This window comes from Galeopterus variegatus, unplaced genomic scaffold (assembly GCF_000696425.1).
Source record: "Galeopterus variegatus unplaced genomic scaffold, G_variegatus-3.0.2 Scaffold2012, whole genome shotgun sequence".
Classification (NCBI taxonomy): domain Eukaryota; kingdom Metazoa; phylum Chordata; class Mammalia; order Dermoptera; family Cynocephalidae; genus Galeopterus; species Galeopterus variegatus.
The window spans coordinates 16,665-33,100 of record NW_007728123.1 but is presented as its reverse complement, the minus strand read 5'-3'; the positions used below and the strand labels follow the sequence as shown (position 1 = coordinate 33,100).

Genomic DNA, 16,436 nt, shown 5'->3' with positions numbered 1-16,436 from the left:
CCCACTCACTGTATAATAAGAGATGGGCTGAGTCTTTTAACAGAACTTGGAGACTTTCTGAATTGTCTGATTGTTTTAATGAATATATTGAGATACATATCCACAAAATTTACACAGCTCATGTCATACTGGCACATTATAAAGTCTGTTTAAAATGTGAAGAAAACTCCTTATAAAAGGACAAGATTCTGTTATACGTAATCTGTACTGAAATCATAAGCATCATCCTCTTCAGTTGTTTTATCCAAGGTAAAAGAGCCTACAGACTGTTCACCTATAGTGGAGGAAAATAAGGTGAGGTATTATTTAAAAAAAAAAAAAAAAGTAAGGTAAAAGAGCCTACAGACTGTTCACCTATAGTGGAGGAAAATAAGGTGAGGTATTATTTTTAAAAAAAAAAAAAGTAAAAGTGATTCTACACCATGCTGTTTTCTTGGGTTTTGTAGAAATAATTAACCAGTGGCCTAAGCTAATAAGGCATTAGTGTCTAAAGAATTAGTATCTAAAGAATGCCTTTGTCCCAGACTTACCTGCTGTAGACTCCTCAGGCAGTGCCTCCCATGTCTCTTCTGCAGGGGACATGTCTGAGCTCTTTTCCTATGGGACAAAAAAATGGTGTTAGATTAGTAGCTCTTGTCCGTTCATTATTCCAAGTAATTTAGTACCAGGAAAAAATTAAGTATTAGAAGGTACACATAATGGTATGTATAAAATTAAGGGTAATGATCACAAGCCTCAAATACCTAAATTGTATGGGGTTTTTCCAGTTGATTACAAGATATTTAATTTCTATCTTTAGCCCTTACCCATTTGTTATACATTATAATGTTAGAAAACTCACTTTAGCTTTAAACAACATACTTACATCAACGTTTTCCCCGTCAATACTTTCCTGGTCACTGTCCACAACTTCATCATCCTCCAGCTGCTTCCTCTCTTTCTGTTTTGGCAATTCTTCAGGTATGTCCTTTTCCTCTATGATTCCGTTTGTCAGGCCCGAAGAGTGGAAAAGGATGCTGTTGGCTAAACGAGGGCCCCTGATGGCTAGGAAAAGCATGAAGCCCATGTAAACAGGAACGACCTTTACTGGCCTGTCTGCCAATGAATACAGCAGTGGAACAAAAATCTCACTCACCTTGCATGCAGTGTGCATTATTCTTTTCCAGTTCTTCCAGATTGAAGCCCCCTTTCATGTCTGCCACAATGCTCTCATTAAAATGTGGAGAAGGAGTCCAGGATGTAGGAGGATGGCAATAGTAACCTAAGGAGGCACTGGTATTAAAAATAAGATTTGTCAAAAATCAGTTCCTTTATTCTGTGTGGTCGCCAAAATGCCAACAGAAAGAAGCCTTACCCTGTCCACTCAGACCACAACAGTTTGGCAGCACCTTCAACATTTGGGCTTCCACCTTTTTGGTGCAGACCTCTTCTCTGAGCGAGCATAGTAAAAAATTCCAGGGAATTCTTATAATCTGGGACAGTATACTTCAGTACTATCTTTAAAAAGGCAGAATAAGAACTGTCATTGATCTGATATAATGCAGATGTTTAAAACAAACAACCCCCCCCCCCAAATTTTCTATTAAATGCTTATGATGAAAGAGAAAATGGCAGTGAAGAGCTCAAGGGAAGGGGTTCTTTTACCTGTCTAGCATCAGCCTGGGACAAGATGGCACTCGCAGCCTCCACTGGTTTTACTACTTCAATACTTGCCGGACTTCGTAGAGCAAGTGCAGTGGAAGAGTTAAGTGGAGACACGATGAAGCCAGGACTATCTATGATTGTGATCTGTTTGTCCAAGGGAACAACCTGCATGCTCCTGAAAGAAGGTAGATGGAATTGATGGGGGCAGTGGTTTATCTGGAGGGCAAGAGACAGACCACGAAGCTCAGGGTTGGATTGAACAAACTCAGCACAGCCAGTCAGATCCAATTTATCATCATTTGCTTCATGTTTATCTAAAACCCTAATAGCATACCCACCCCTTCTAAACAGAAACACAGCATTATAGCTTACATATCAACCTAAATGTATACTGTTTCCTCTGCTATAAACATTATCCCTTCTACTTGGCAAACTTCTATTCACTTCTATCTCTCGGGCAGCTTTCCTCTCTCTGAATCCATTTGTTTAATTTTCAAATCAAATTGTGGGCATCTGTCCTACTCTAATCAACTCTTCCCCAAGCCTAGCACTGGTCTAACCCTCATCCTTTCACTGACAGCTTTAAAGAAAGAATGGAAGGGGCCGGCCCGTGGCTCACTTGGGAGAGTGTGGTGCTGATAACACCAAGGCCACAGATCCTATATAGGGATGGCCGGGCTCACTTGGGAGAGTGTGGTGCTGATAACACCAAGGCCACAGATCCTATATAGGGATGGCCAGTTGCTCACTGGCTGAGCGTGGTGCTGATAACACCAAGTCATGGGTTAAGATCCCCTTACTGGTCATCTTCAAAAAAAAAAACAAAACAAAGAATGGAAAATTGCCTTACTCAAGATAACCAAAATAAAATATTTACTCATCTATAACAAATTGAATATTTTACCTTGTAAGCCCCATGGATACACCGACATTACATATCCGTTCTTGTTTTAAGCTATTGATGATGCTGCTTTTCCCCACATTTGGGAAACCTACAAATTATGGGGAAATCCACAGATACAAAAGACATTATATATGCTGGTAGTTATAAAATTTCTACCACCTAATTTTATGTTTGCCTGATGTTTAGAGCAAGATCAGAGTTGGATCTGAGAGTCCTCACTTCAACACTAAGACCAATCTTAGCTTCATCATTTCTTGCTCAAGTAATGAAAGGGCAGGGAAAGATTTAATTCAAATAGAACCAAAAGCTTTTAGAAGCCAACTTACAGTGCCCATTCCCAACAAAGAAAACCTGACAGGAATTTTTTTTGTAATGAAAGGGCAGGGAAAGATTTAATTCAAATAGAACCAAAAGCTTTTAGAAGCCAACTTCCTACAGTGCCCATTCCCAACAAAGAAAACCTGACAGGAATTTTTTTTAAATTTTGCGTGTTTTTGGTGAGGTGGGCCAAGAAGCTAATGTTTGAGCAAGCCCATTATTTGATGACAACTTTTTTACTTAACATGGAAAAATTCTTGGCTAAGTATCTTGACACTGAAGAACTGAAACTCACCAATTACTCCAACCCGAATAGCTTTGCCATAAGTCTCCTGAAGACCTCCAAGAAGTTTCCAAAGGCTCTCTTTCCCAAAGCAGACTTCATTTTTGAATGGAGCAGCTTTCTTCTTTACCTTCACATGTTAAAATACCAAATAATTAATTTTTGACAACTTGGATAAAACCCAGGCAACTGGCCACTGGGCCCTGCTGTTAAAATCACTACACTCTATTGTCTTTCAGATGACCTCTGGATGAAATCAGCATTGGATCTTGTAATTTTTCATTTTTAAATCAAGATTTTATACACTCATCATATTTCAACCATTCAAAATCTGAAAGAACCACACTTCTCACCACTAACAGAAAAAGGTACCTTGCTTATCTTCCCTTTGTCCTTCAGGTTTGTTGAGGCTCTGAACACCACTGTTGGCAATTCTTTCTTCAAATAATTTAGCCAGCTCTCCAAATTCTCCTTTGGTACCAGATCTGCTAGGAATTAGGCACAGGAGACATGCTCCAATTTGGCTATTTTGTCGAGATTAATTTACAAAATCTGGTAAACTATAGATTTTATTCTGGTTTGCCTTCCCCCAGCCTTTTCAAAAGGAAAATGAGGAAAGCTTAAGCTCCCTATCATGCTGCCCTTATCCTAACGGAGCTCAGCATCTACACATCTGTATTTCAATTCCCCCTGTATTGTTCACCCTTTCAGAACAAAGTCAACCTCTGGATTATAACCCTAACACTGGAGCTAAGTTTCCAGAATTTACCCTCAGCTGCAACTACTTGTTTTCTAATCCCGACAGATAATTTAAAACCCCGTTCCTACTTTCTGCTTCACAAGACTGTTCTGGGTCTTCCTGTTCCTGCTGCTCAAACCCACGTACATAATTACACATTTCATTAAATATTTTGTCACATTCCAATTTATCTTGCTCCTGAATTAGTACTTGACGCTGTGCAGGTGTGGGGAATTTGGCACACTGTCATCACTTGCTATGTGAGATATACTGCACAGTAAGCTAGGTAAAGAAGCTTATACCCTTAAGTAAGTCAAGGTAGTACGTACTGAATGGCAAAAGAACAGCAGAAACCAGTTGAATAACTTGTAGAAATCACCTCCTACCCATTGCCCAGAACTGTCTTTGGCAACCACAGTGTACATGCTCTGGCTTTGTTGAGGTCAGAGTTGGATCTTATCAGTCTTCAGTGACAATCAGACTGCTCAGATGTTTTCCTCATACCTCACCAGTGCACATGGAAGGCAAAGGGCATCCCTTTTGCTCACCTGACTTATTTAATACAAGTACCAGCTTTTTCTGTCCACTCTGAACAATGGCTTCTACCTGAGGACACCTGCAACCAAGGGGATCTCTAGCATCCAACACCTCTAGTACAACATCTGAGGCTTCAATCACCTGTCAAGGAAGAAATGATCAGAATAACACCCCTTGCTCTGGAACACCCTCAACATGAGTGTACTGGCATTATCCACTTGGTAACAAGGTGAGCTCAGAATTGCATCTCGTATCTTTGCTTTGGAATGGAGAATGTTGATATGCTCATTGTTTCTCACAGAAAAAATAAAAGAGTAGTAATACCTCCAACTCTAAATATGAGTACAGTCCTCCCATAGCGAATTATGTAGTTTGGCCCTGCCAAGAGCTCCTGAAAGGCACAATCAAGTTCTAGCCTCAGGGGGAAGTGAACTTGGGAAAATGGGTGTTGCAGATGGGAATGCTGGTGAACAACTATATCAAGACACCACCACCCTCATGAGCTCCTTCGTTTAGGTTTCAACAGTGTATTTTCACTCTTATTCTAATGTACTTAACTCAGTCTTAAAAACAACCATGTAAACATGTTATTTTAACACAAATTGTCGCTTTCATAAATCATGTTTATGGGGAACAACCGATCCCACACAAAAATTTAAACTCAAAGAAAATATTTTTGTCAGTTAAACATACTGGGAAAGGCCTTAAACAGGATAAACCAACTTGTTAAAGGATTCTTCCAGCTCAAGTGAACTTCACTTCCACCTTTGCAAAGCTGGTGTCAGGTCTAGGAATGACTCTAGTCTTTTAAACCTCATTACCATTTTTAGACACTGATCTAGACTCAGATACCTTTTTAAGTTCCTGACAATATAACTTCTTTATATTCTGTTTGCCCGACTTGGTTTTCTTCTTAGAGTTGTGTTGCGCAAATTCCTAGAGAATAAAGGGGAAAATATACAAAATTAGAAGTATAGCACTTGTAACCTGTATCTTCATTTTCCGTTAAGACGAAGTCTGAACTCAGTTTTTTCCCTCCCAGAAGGCTCAGCAGCCCCTACCCTATGTATATGCTTTTACTTCTGCATCAGAACTCATTTTTCATTTACAAAGAGACCTAATCATACCTCCTCCACAGGACCCACATTAGATGGCTTAACACCAGGGTTAGTTTCAAGTTTTCTTTTCTTTTCTTGCTCCTTCTGCCTCTCAAGTTTCTGCTGCTGTTTTAGTTCTTCAAGCTGTGTCCAAGAGAAATGGGTGAGCCAGTGACTAGTGGTGTTACCTTACTTTGGAAAAAACACACATACCCACATTACACCATTCATTAGAAGTTTCAGCTAACCTAACTTACCCGCTGTTTCCTCAGCTCCGCTTCCCGAAGAAGAGCCTCCTTAAAGGGAGCACTGTTTGGAACTCCTGGGTCTTTCCTAGGCTTCTTGTTACCCCGTTTTTTAGCCTCCTTCCTCAATTTTCGATGGTGCTCTCGAACCTATTATAATAAAAATCTCCATCAGTTCACAAAAATACCTTTTCATTTAAGCAGAATTCAAGAGAGAAACCAATCTGGCTGCAGTTTAGTTATGCCTGTAAAATGTCCTAGAAAAAAATGAAGCTTTTTTTTTTTGTGTGACCTGTAAGGGGATCATAACCTTTGGCTTGGTGTCGCCCGCACCACGCTCAGCCAGTGAGCGCACCGGCCATCCCTATATAGGATCCAAACCCATGGCCTCAGCGCTCCCAGTGCCGCTGCACTCCCAGCGCCGCACTCTCGCCAGTGAGCCACGGGGTCGGCCCCATCATTTTTTAATTAAATGTTCTTTTCCTTAAACACTAGTGACAAAGATAAATATAAAAGTAATGAAAGTAATTCTAATTGCATGTTATTTTATTCTGGTTTTGTTACTAGTGAAAAATACAGTTGAAGCTTGCAATATTTTGGCAATATTAGCTCTAAGAAGCACTGGCTTTTACTGACATATTCGTAACCATGTTTCTATAGGAAAAATTATGCTCTGAATTCTAAACCAACTTACAAGCAAATGTGTAAAACCAAACTTTTAAAAAGTTGGGAAATCTATTATTTCAAGAACATTGCATGACACTAGAAAACATAATGAGATGCTGATTTAGAACTCACACTGGTGAATTGCATGCTTGTGCTGAATCGAAATTTTGCTTAAGCATCTTTATGGAGGATGAATTACAGCACTTTGTCCTGATACTGCAGTCAGTCTCACTCCCAAGGAGTATAGACTATGCAAACCTAACGTGATCTGTGGCAGTAAGTGCAAGGCTGGGATGGGGTGACAATTTAGAACTATTCCTGCATAACTTCCAGCTCCCAGTACATACAAAAAGATGAACCACTTTATTGTCCTTGCATAGTGGTTGACTTCTGTCATTGCCTAACTCTAGGTTTCAAGTTGATAGGTCATATGGGCTTCAATATTTAAGTAAATAAACAATATTGGGCTCAAAACCAATCTAACCAATGACCTTTCTTTCTACTGGAAGAGCATGCCAGGATTCTAAGTCTCAAGGAGGTAATCGAATATGCATTTTGGTGGTGGTTGCTATCAGTAGGCTTGCATCACAGGAGGATGATCCTGGGAGAGAAGCAGCTTGCATATTCCACCACCAGGATATGGTCAATGACAGAGAGTCTATATTTACATTTACACATAATTGTTTTCATTTAAAAAAACTTGCCACATACTGACACAACAGCTCATTAAGAATAAGTTACACTTTCATGTGAAGCATTATTTTCCTAGACTGTAAGTAAAACAATAGTGTTTTCTCCATTCCCTAATTAGACAATTGTCTGATTATTTTTGAAATGCTTCAACCACTTAGGTTCTTAAAGAATGGCATACAATGATTATTATGAAAGACAGTAAACATACAGTCTTATCCTGTTTCTTAACTTTTTTAAAGTTAGTAATAACTGTTTCATGTTTCAATTCCATTCAAAATCAAATTTGAAAATATAAAATATGGGGCCAAGCCCGTGGCGCACTCGGGAGAGTGCAGCGCTGGGAGCGCAGCAGCGCTCCCGCCGCGGGTTCAGATCCTATATACGGATGACCGGTGCACTCACAGCGCTCACTGGCTGAGCACGGTGAGGCCGGTCTCAAAAAGGACAAAAAAAAAAAATTTTTTTTAAAAAAGAGAAAAGAAAATATAAAATATGGGTACTTTGTAAGAAGATGAAATTTATTGCTTACAAGTCTCAGAGACTGGGAAGTCTAAAGCCCAGGGAACACATCTGGTGAGAGCTTTCTTTGGTGGTGACTTCAGTGATGAAGGGTATCACATTGCAAAATAGCAGAGCAGAGAGAGAGACTCTTCATGTGTTCTCCTTTTAAAGCCCTCCAAACCACACCCCTGACCACAATTATTAATCCATTCCCTATGGTATGGTCCTACAATCTAATCACTTCTTCAAGGGCCCATAGGACTTCACATCCTCTTAACACTGTCTGAGTGGGGACCAATCTGCCAAAACATTAAACTTTTGTGGGGACATCATTCAATCTATAATATTCTACCCCTGGCCCCCCAAAACTCATGTCCCTTTCACATACAAATACATTCATTTCATTCCCAAAGTCTTGTTTTAACTCGAAGGTCCAAAGTCCAAAGTCCTATCTATGAAATCAAAGTTATCTACTTCCAAGATACAATGGTGGGACAAGCACAGGGTACATATTCCCATTCAAAAAGGGAGAAATAGGCCAAATGAAAGGTGTAACAGGTCCCAAACAAGTCCAAAACCCAGCAGGGCAGACATTAAATCTTAAAGCTGGTGAATCATGTACCTTGACTCCTTGTTCAACGTCCTCTGCACATGTGTCTTTTCAATGTTCACAATTTGCCCAAGTCCAGAGAAGCCAAGATCATTTTTTAAAACAAATAGGGATATTAACAGATAAAAAATTCTTCCCCAAGGGTTTCCTTTTTTTTTTTTTTTGTCTTTTTTTTTTTTTTTGTGATCGGCAACGGATTGCAACCCTCAGTGTCGCACCCCTACTGGACCGGGACCAGCAACGGGATCGCAACCCTCGGTGTTGCGCCCGCAACCCTTGGTGTTGCGTCCGCACCTCGCTCAGCCAGTGAGCGGCCGGTCTGTATGTGGGATCCAAACCCTCGGCGGGAGCGCCGCCGCACTCCCAAGCGGTGCACTGTAGCAGTGCGCCACCGGGCCGGCCCCTTCCCCAGGGGTTTCAAATTATGCTTAAAAATTACATATGTTGCTTCTATTCATGCTTTTATGAAAGTATTCCCATTTTTCCTTCGCAAACCTTAGAAGATCCTCAAACTTTGAAATATTCAGTGTAAAAAATTGGGGAACTAAGTATCCATACAACAGGTTTGTACCACATGCAGTTTAGAAACTGTTCAATACTTTTTTCAAGAACAACGGTAATTATGCTGCAAGATGCAATCTTTGTTTAAATTGATTCTTGATATTTTTGAGCTGGAAAATAACAAAATTTAGAAGATGTCTTGATCTATTTGTCCAATGAAGCTGTAGAATTGGTCACCTCAAACAGATGACCCTTTACTTACTAATGGTTTATGTGATTTAATGAGAAGAGAAGCACTTATCTGACTCTCAGGCATAATAATCTTAAGCCATAGGACTGCAGTTTTATAACTCTCTTAAGCACGTGAACTCTTTTTATTTCCCCCTTAAACTCTCCTCAGAACCTTAAAGTATTAGTTTATTAGGGCTTCCATAACAAAATGCTACAGACAACGTGGTGGCTTAAACAACAGAAATATATTTTCTCACAACTCTGGAGTCTAGAAGTTGAGATCAAGGTGTCAGCAAGGTTGGTTTCTCCTGAGGCCCCTCTCATTGGCTTATAGATGGCCACTTTCTTAGTCTGTTTAAGCTACTTGAACAAAATACCTCAGACTGGGTAATTTATAAAGAACATAAATTCATTGCTCACAGTTGTGGAGGTGGGAAGTCCAAGACCAGGGCAACAACAGATTCAATATCTGGTGAGGGCCCACTCCTCACAGATGGCACCCTCTAAGTGTCCTCACAGGCAGAAGGCAGAAGGGCAAAAGGGGCCTGGCTAGTTCCCTCCAGCCCTTTTATAAGGTCGCTAATCCCATTGGTGAGGGCTCTGCCTTCGTGACTTAATCACCTCTTAATATTATTACTGTCCACTAAATTTCAACACATGAATTTGGGAGAACCTTCAGACCATGGGAGCCAGCTTCTCCTGGTGTCTTCACGTGTTTTTCCCTCTGTACATGTCTGTATCCAAATCTCCTGATCTTGTAAGGACATCAGTCATATTAGATTAGGGCTGACCCTTATACTTATGACCTCATTTTAACTTAACTATCTCTTTAAAATCCCTATTTCCAAATACATCCACATTATGAGGTACTGGAGGTTAGGACTTCAACATATGACTTGTGGGGTGGGGTGGAAGGGGGCACAATTCAGCCTGTAACACTTAATATATAATATAGATAAAAGGGACCTGCCAGGGCTAAAGGGAGTGGAGTCTCCTAGGCCTGTCCTTCCATCTTTCTCCCCTGCCCATCTTCACCACCCCTTTTCCCCCTCATGCTCCCCTCAGGTACCGTCTAGAAATACTAGGGTGCCAAGAGAACCTGCTCAACAGTTTGTTTCTCCAACACTGTGTCACGTGGTATATGGAATAGTTGCAACAGTAAATAAAACAAGCCTTGTGTTCAAATAGCTTAGGTCATTGTTGTGTCTTCTTCCCACCCCCTATCCTTTGTTTGTGTATTTATTTATTTATTTATTTATTTTTAGCTCCCACAAATAAGTGAGAACATGGGGTATTTCTCTTTCTGTGCCTGACTTGTTTCACTTATTATAATTTTCTCTAAGTCCATCCATGATGTTGCAAATGGTAGCATTTCATTCTTTTTTATAGCAGAGTAAAATAATCACAACAATTCCTTGAACTTTTTAAGACAAGTGAACAGGTCCGATGTGGCGGGGAGGGGAGAGAGCTTAAAAGCTCTTAAAAGCTCTGTAGCTTTAACCAAACATTATAGGTTATTACTCATTCAATAATTAGGGGGATAAATTAATCAAGCTTGAGATGCATTTTCTCCTTTATAAAAGAATTCCCTTATTTTTTCCCATCTCCAGGCTATTTTGAAGTTTTAAGTTATCAATTCTTAGTTTTTGTACAAAGAATGGACATTCTTCTTTTCAATTCACTTCACAATCCCCAACTGCCCTCTCTGGGACCTTATAACCTTTATACCTCTTGTACAGCTGGGTCACCCTGACTCAGTCCCTCACATAAAATTTACCACATTACCTAAAACTCTCCATGGAGGAGTCATGTCATTAACACTGTTTTCCAACACTTAGAGATTCAGGGCTCCACAGAAAGTCAGGCTTTCATGTTTATTCTCTGTGAACTTCCTATATCTTTCCCCTGGGCCCTACAAAGGAATGGCTATTACCAGCTTCTCTTCCTACTACAATTTTCAACTGAAGACAGAGGGCTCTTCTTTTCCCTGCTTTCCAATGGCTGCTTTGACTCTCTTTCGATTCACTAAAATGTTGCTGGGAAAAATGTCATCCTTTTCCCAGTGGGCAAGCAGTATATGAGGAACTAGGCCACGCGGGGTGTGGGGTATGCAGTTGAGTCAGACCTACCCCTGCCGATTGGAGCTCCACAGTCATGTGGGGGAGACAAGTGTGTAATTAAGCAATGACTATGCCAGGTGGACTGGCAGGAGTGCTTTGCAGAGGTGGAAGCACATGCTGAGGTGGGATTCTTTCTCACTGGGAATGAGGAACAGGCTCATGAGAGATGAGATACCGGAGCTGGGTCTTGAAGGATTTCAAGAAGGGAACTTGAAGAGAAGGAGATTCCAAGTAGAGGAAGAGCAAGAGCAAGGGCTCAGAGCTGGCATATTTGGGGTCCAAACCTGTGTTGATGGAGGGAGCTGGGCAGTATTGCATAGTGACACTGGGAAGTCAGATCATGAAGGATTTTGAATGCCAGCTGTGCCCCACTGGTAACATGCCTATTGTGAGTGGCTCAGCCACCCACAACCTCTGCAATATTGCCACACTTCCCTGCCACAACTCAGGAAGAAAGAACCCAAACATCCCTCATGTTTAAGAGGAGTGCTACAATGAGCAATCAGTCATTCCCTTGAAAAGGAAAAACATGTTTATATACCTTTGGCCCATCTGAATTCTAAAACAAAAAAATTATCATAAGTGAAATACCCCCATAAGATGATTACAATTCAATTTCATCTTATATTAGCTACAGAATAATGAATTGATCAGCCTTTAGAATAGTTCCTCAAGAGAAAGAACCACACAGGCTTGATATTAGGTCCTTGCTTTTTCTTTCTGCTTACAAACTCTACTAAATTCATCCATTTTACAGCACAGCTGTCACCACTAGGCTTCGTGATGCCTACCTAGCCACCTCTAGCACGAACTTCACTTTCACTTCAATTGCATATTCCCAGTAGTTTAGAGTCAATTTCTTGACTGTTGGCTCTCACATGCCATTCACCATGTCCATACTTAACACCCTTTCTCCAAATCAGCTTCTCCATTTTCCTTTTTCTTTTTTTTCAGCTGTTCTTCCATAGTTACTTGCCATTTAAAACCTCAAAATCATTTTTGATTCTCTCATCCCTGATACCTTATCAAACTGAAAATCCGGGCCAACCCCATGGCTCACTTGGGAGAGTGCGGTGCTGATAGCACCGAGGCTGCGGGTTCAGATCCTATGTAGGGATGACCAGTGTGCTCACTGGCTGAGCTTGGTGCAGACGACACTGTGCCGAGGGTTGCGATCCCTTTACCAATCAGACAAAAAACAAAAAACAAAAAAAAAAAACCCTAAAAATCCAATTGATTTTCTTCTCAACCTCCTTCCATCCCTATTTTCACAGTCTTTGAGTCTGGATCACTGGTACAGTTTTCCCATTGGCTTCCCTGACTCTAATCCAACCTGCACATAGCTGCCAAACTAATCTTCTTTAATATATCACTTTCATCATGCTGATTTCCTGCTCAATAATCTTAGATAGTTCCCTATTTCAGATTCAACCCAGATAGACTGAAAGCCCACTAGGAAATTTCACAGATGCTCTCTTCCCTGAGTGGTACATACTATTATCCCAGTTGTACTGATGATGACAATTGAGGCTCCAAAATTAAACTTGCTAAAAGCTAGTAATTGACAGAGTTAAGATTACAACCCAGTCCTTTGAGTCCTGGTCCAGTGCTTTCCCTTAACAGAAATTTGTAGCTCCTGTGCTTAGATTTTAAGAATCTTTATATTCTTCACTTGCCTCGTTTAACAAATTTTATTTTTTCCAATTCCCCAGCATAGCCCCACCCCACCCCACCCCAACCCCATGATCAGCCTTGGCTCCTCATTGCTCTCAATTCACCTGCCTCGTTTCTGCTTCTCCATGGCTTCCCTTGGCCATACTCTAGCCTTCCCCAACCTTAAGCCCCACCAGGGGGCTCTGATGATGACTCCGACAATGCCAGCCTTCTTCAATTGGATTCCTACAGTATTTGTGCTTCAGCACAGTAGCTCACAGCCTAAGAACCAGCACCCAGCACCCATGGGATGGGGTAGGGCAGGGGGAGAATGCAAGGGTCTGTGGATCCCTATGGGCACCAAAGCATATACAGTCCTAAATGATATGCCACTCACATGTATTTGATATTATTTTCCAAAAGTATATAGACACTATTGTAATAAATAAAATACACATTAATTTAAAATAATTCATGCTTGTCTTTTGTCATTATGTATTTTCCTCTTTATAAGTACTAAACATATGTCAGCTATTATACATAGTTTATGAAACAAATATCTGACACTAAAAAAGAATCCTTAATCTCAATAAGGTTGGAAACCACTAGTTTAAGCACTTAAGTATGTACAATCTTGTTGGTTTGCAGTTGCATGTGTTCTTTAATCTTGTAAGCCCCCATGAGACCTTTAAGGAGTTTTTTTATAAGGTATGAAAGAAACAGAGCATACTCACTTCTGAATCCTTTAGCACCTCATCCAGCACTGAATACATGGTGGGTGTTCAACAAATTCTTGTTACAAGCCTCCCTTAGCTAATGCAGTGTAATGGTATAGTTAAGAGAAATCCAGGCTTACTTGCTAAACAATAGGCTAAGAAAGAGGACTATTCTACAGCTTAAGTTGCTCAGGTCACTGGAGCTCTCCACCCTTTGTTCCAATCATGGCCATCTTGCATGGATATTGGTGAGAGCTCTGATTGCCACTCTTTATTAAAAAATAAGAGAATATTATTTAATAATATTTATACTTATTTACTAATAAGAATATTAGTAGTTAATTTGGGGCTCAGGACTATGGCTTTACACTAGCTGATCTGTAGATACTCAAATATCCCACTTCTGCTTCTAAAGAGGAAGTCAGAGGCAAGCCTTGAAGGACGTCATTTGAATCTTCATTCCCACACAGTATCAAAATCAAGAGATGATGAAGCTCCTTCAACCTATTGCTCAGCTTTCAAATTTAGTTCGATTACAGTAGCAAATTCAGGATTGGATAATATCAGATATCAATATAGTTGCTACAAGATATATAATATCTACCTTCGGGTAGAAGATTGAAGGAGAATTCTAGTGTCTGGCAAAAGCAGGACAGTTCTTATGGTAGAATAATGGTTCATTATACAGCATCACTAATGAATAAAATTGTCCAAAAAGTAGATTTCCCAAGTAACTGAAATTTACTCATCTTTCCAAATTTTTTATATTAAAAGTTTTAATATAAATGTTTCTAAAATGTATTACATGCTTTTTGGTTTATGTTAAACAAATAATAAAATTGTCCAAAAAGTAGATTTCCCAAGTAACTGAAATTTACTCATCTTTCCAAATTTCTTATATTAAAAGTTTTAATATAAATGTTTCTAAAATGTATTACATGCTTTTTGGTTTATGTTAAACAAATGATAATGATAACTCTTCCTTGCGCTCATCATATTGAATATCAATAATTAGTCTATACAACTTAGGTATGTAACAGGGCTTTTATAGCCCCAGCTTTCTATACACTTTGAGTTTTATAGGATTTTTAAAAAAATTATCCTGAAATAATTTTAGACTTACTTAAAAGTTTCAAATAGCATAGAGAATCTCCACATATACTTTTCACTCAACCTCAATGCTATTATTTTACATAACCACAATATAATCATCAAAACTAAGAAATTAACATTTGTACAATACTACTAACTAAACTGCAGAATTTATCCAAATTCCACCAGTTTTTCTACTAATGTCTTTTCTCTGTTCTAGGATCCAACCCAGAACCCCACATTGAATTTAATTTTTTGTCTCCTTAGTCTCCTCCAATGTGTAATTGATCCTCAGTTTATCCTTGCCTGTCACGATCCTGTCATCCTTGATGAGTTTTGGTCAGTTCTTTTGTAGTCTATCTTTCAATTTGTCTGACATTTTCAATAAAAATATTGAGGTTATATATTTTCAGCCAAAATACCATCAAAAGAAGGTCATGCCCTTTCTTTGGTGCGTCATATCAGGAGATTTATGCTATGATATGGCTTATTCCTGGTGATGTTAACCTTGATCACTTGGTTAAGGTAGTGATGGCTGGGATATTCCAAGTTGCTATTTTTCCATCTGTAGTTAGTAAATGTTTCTGATTTATTAATACAGTTTTTCTAATTCTTTCTTTAGAGTGAGGCATTAGGTATCACTCCTTGTGCTTGCCACTAGTAACTTGCCTTTCTAATCTCTTGTAGGCTTAAAAAGCAGGAAAAACATGCTTCAGTAGAATCATTTTCAAAATTAAAAATAAAGTGGGCTCTGGACAAGGGTTTATTGTAGACCTCTAAAGGTACGTCTTTTTGCTATTTACACATCTTTTGTGGTTACCTTCATGTTCTTGGTTTGAGTTTTTCTATCTAGAGTCTACAATGTTGATATGTTTGATGAATGGCCCTTCCTAATTGAAGTATTATCTTAGTGGTACTTATGTATCACATGAAGATACCAAGAAACTTAGAAATTATATCATCACAAGTCGACTTACGAAATGGATATTTCCAGCTCAACAGGCAAGTTTACTCTCCCATAGTCCTTTCCCAGTGGACGGGACAAGAAATGGAAATAGGAGGAATTTGGTAGCCATTAATTTTGTTAACACTTAATATATTCCATATAAAGAGGAGAATCTGTGACATCCATAAATCAAAAAGCTGCCTCATGATGACATGAATTTTAACCATTATCTCCACATCTCTAAACCTTAGGCTCCTAGTTCCAAATCACCCAAAAGAAAAAACAACAAAAGAATCTAGTCTTTATATTCCATCTTCTCAATGCCATCTATACCATGGAAAAAATCTTACTGAAAGGGTCTTCACGATGTCCCCAAACCCACCCCTCTGCTTCTACGTAGGATTTCACTAAAAACATTCCAGAAAGGAGGATGTGTGCCTTAACCACTAAATTTTTCAAAGAACAGTCCTTTCTTATTATGTGCCTAATGTATTTCCTTTTCATGTAAAAGATCTATGTAAATTAAAAATATTTCCTCCTACAGTGAGATGTATTTAAAAGAACAATATATGTTTATCATATGTTTAAGATGTTTTTATAAGTTTCCACTGTTTTACTTTGATGAAGGTGAGATCTAGCCCATCCTTTCTGTTTTATATAACCTAGTAAAAACCCAAACATTTCTCAAATAGCATATCCTAAAAAATGTAATTTGTGGTTCCCTATCTCCCTTGTGCATATTTCCTAAAAATGATTGAGTCACTGTTGTTCTGTTGTTTAATCTGATAATTATGCAAGCGCTAAATCTTACATTGGAGCAGAAAATGTTAACACACATTGAAAAACCAAAAAGCGTAGAACTATAATCTGTATGATAAAATGCATTACTCTGTTTAAAAGGATTGTTTTACAGATGCAATTAACAATCAGCGATCATACA

General features: G+C 39.2%; 1 protein-coding gene across 1 annotated transcript; it reads right to left on the bottom strand.

Annotated features, from left to right (window-relative positions):
- Nucleotides 1-58: 58 nt before the first annotated feature.
- Nucleotides 59-5,917, bottom strand: GNL3 (guanine nucleotide binding protein-like 3 (nucleolar); the record flags this gene model as incomplete). The annotated part of the gene is made up of 13 exons (XM_008580081.1): nucleotides 59-274; nucleotides 531-597; nucleotides 866-1,044; nucleotides 1,136-1,272; nucleotides 1,355-1,497; nucleotides 1,645-1,819; nucleotides 2,549-2,636; nucleotides 3,162-3,279; nucleotides 3,522-3,634; nucleotides 4,437-4,566; nucleotides 5,278-5,361; nucleotides 5,553-5,666; nucleotides 5,780-5,917. Coding segments are annotated over 13 exons (1,569 nt in total), but the record flags the coding sequence as incomplete, so codon positions are not given.
- Nucleotides 5,918-16,436: the final 10,519 nt, after the last annotated feature.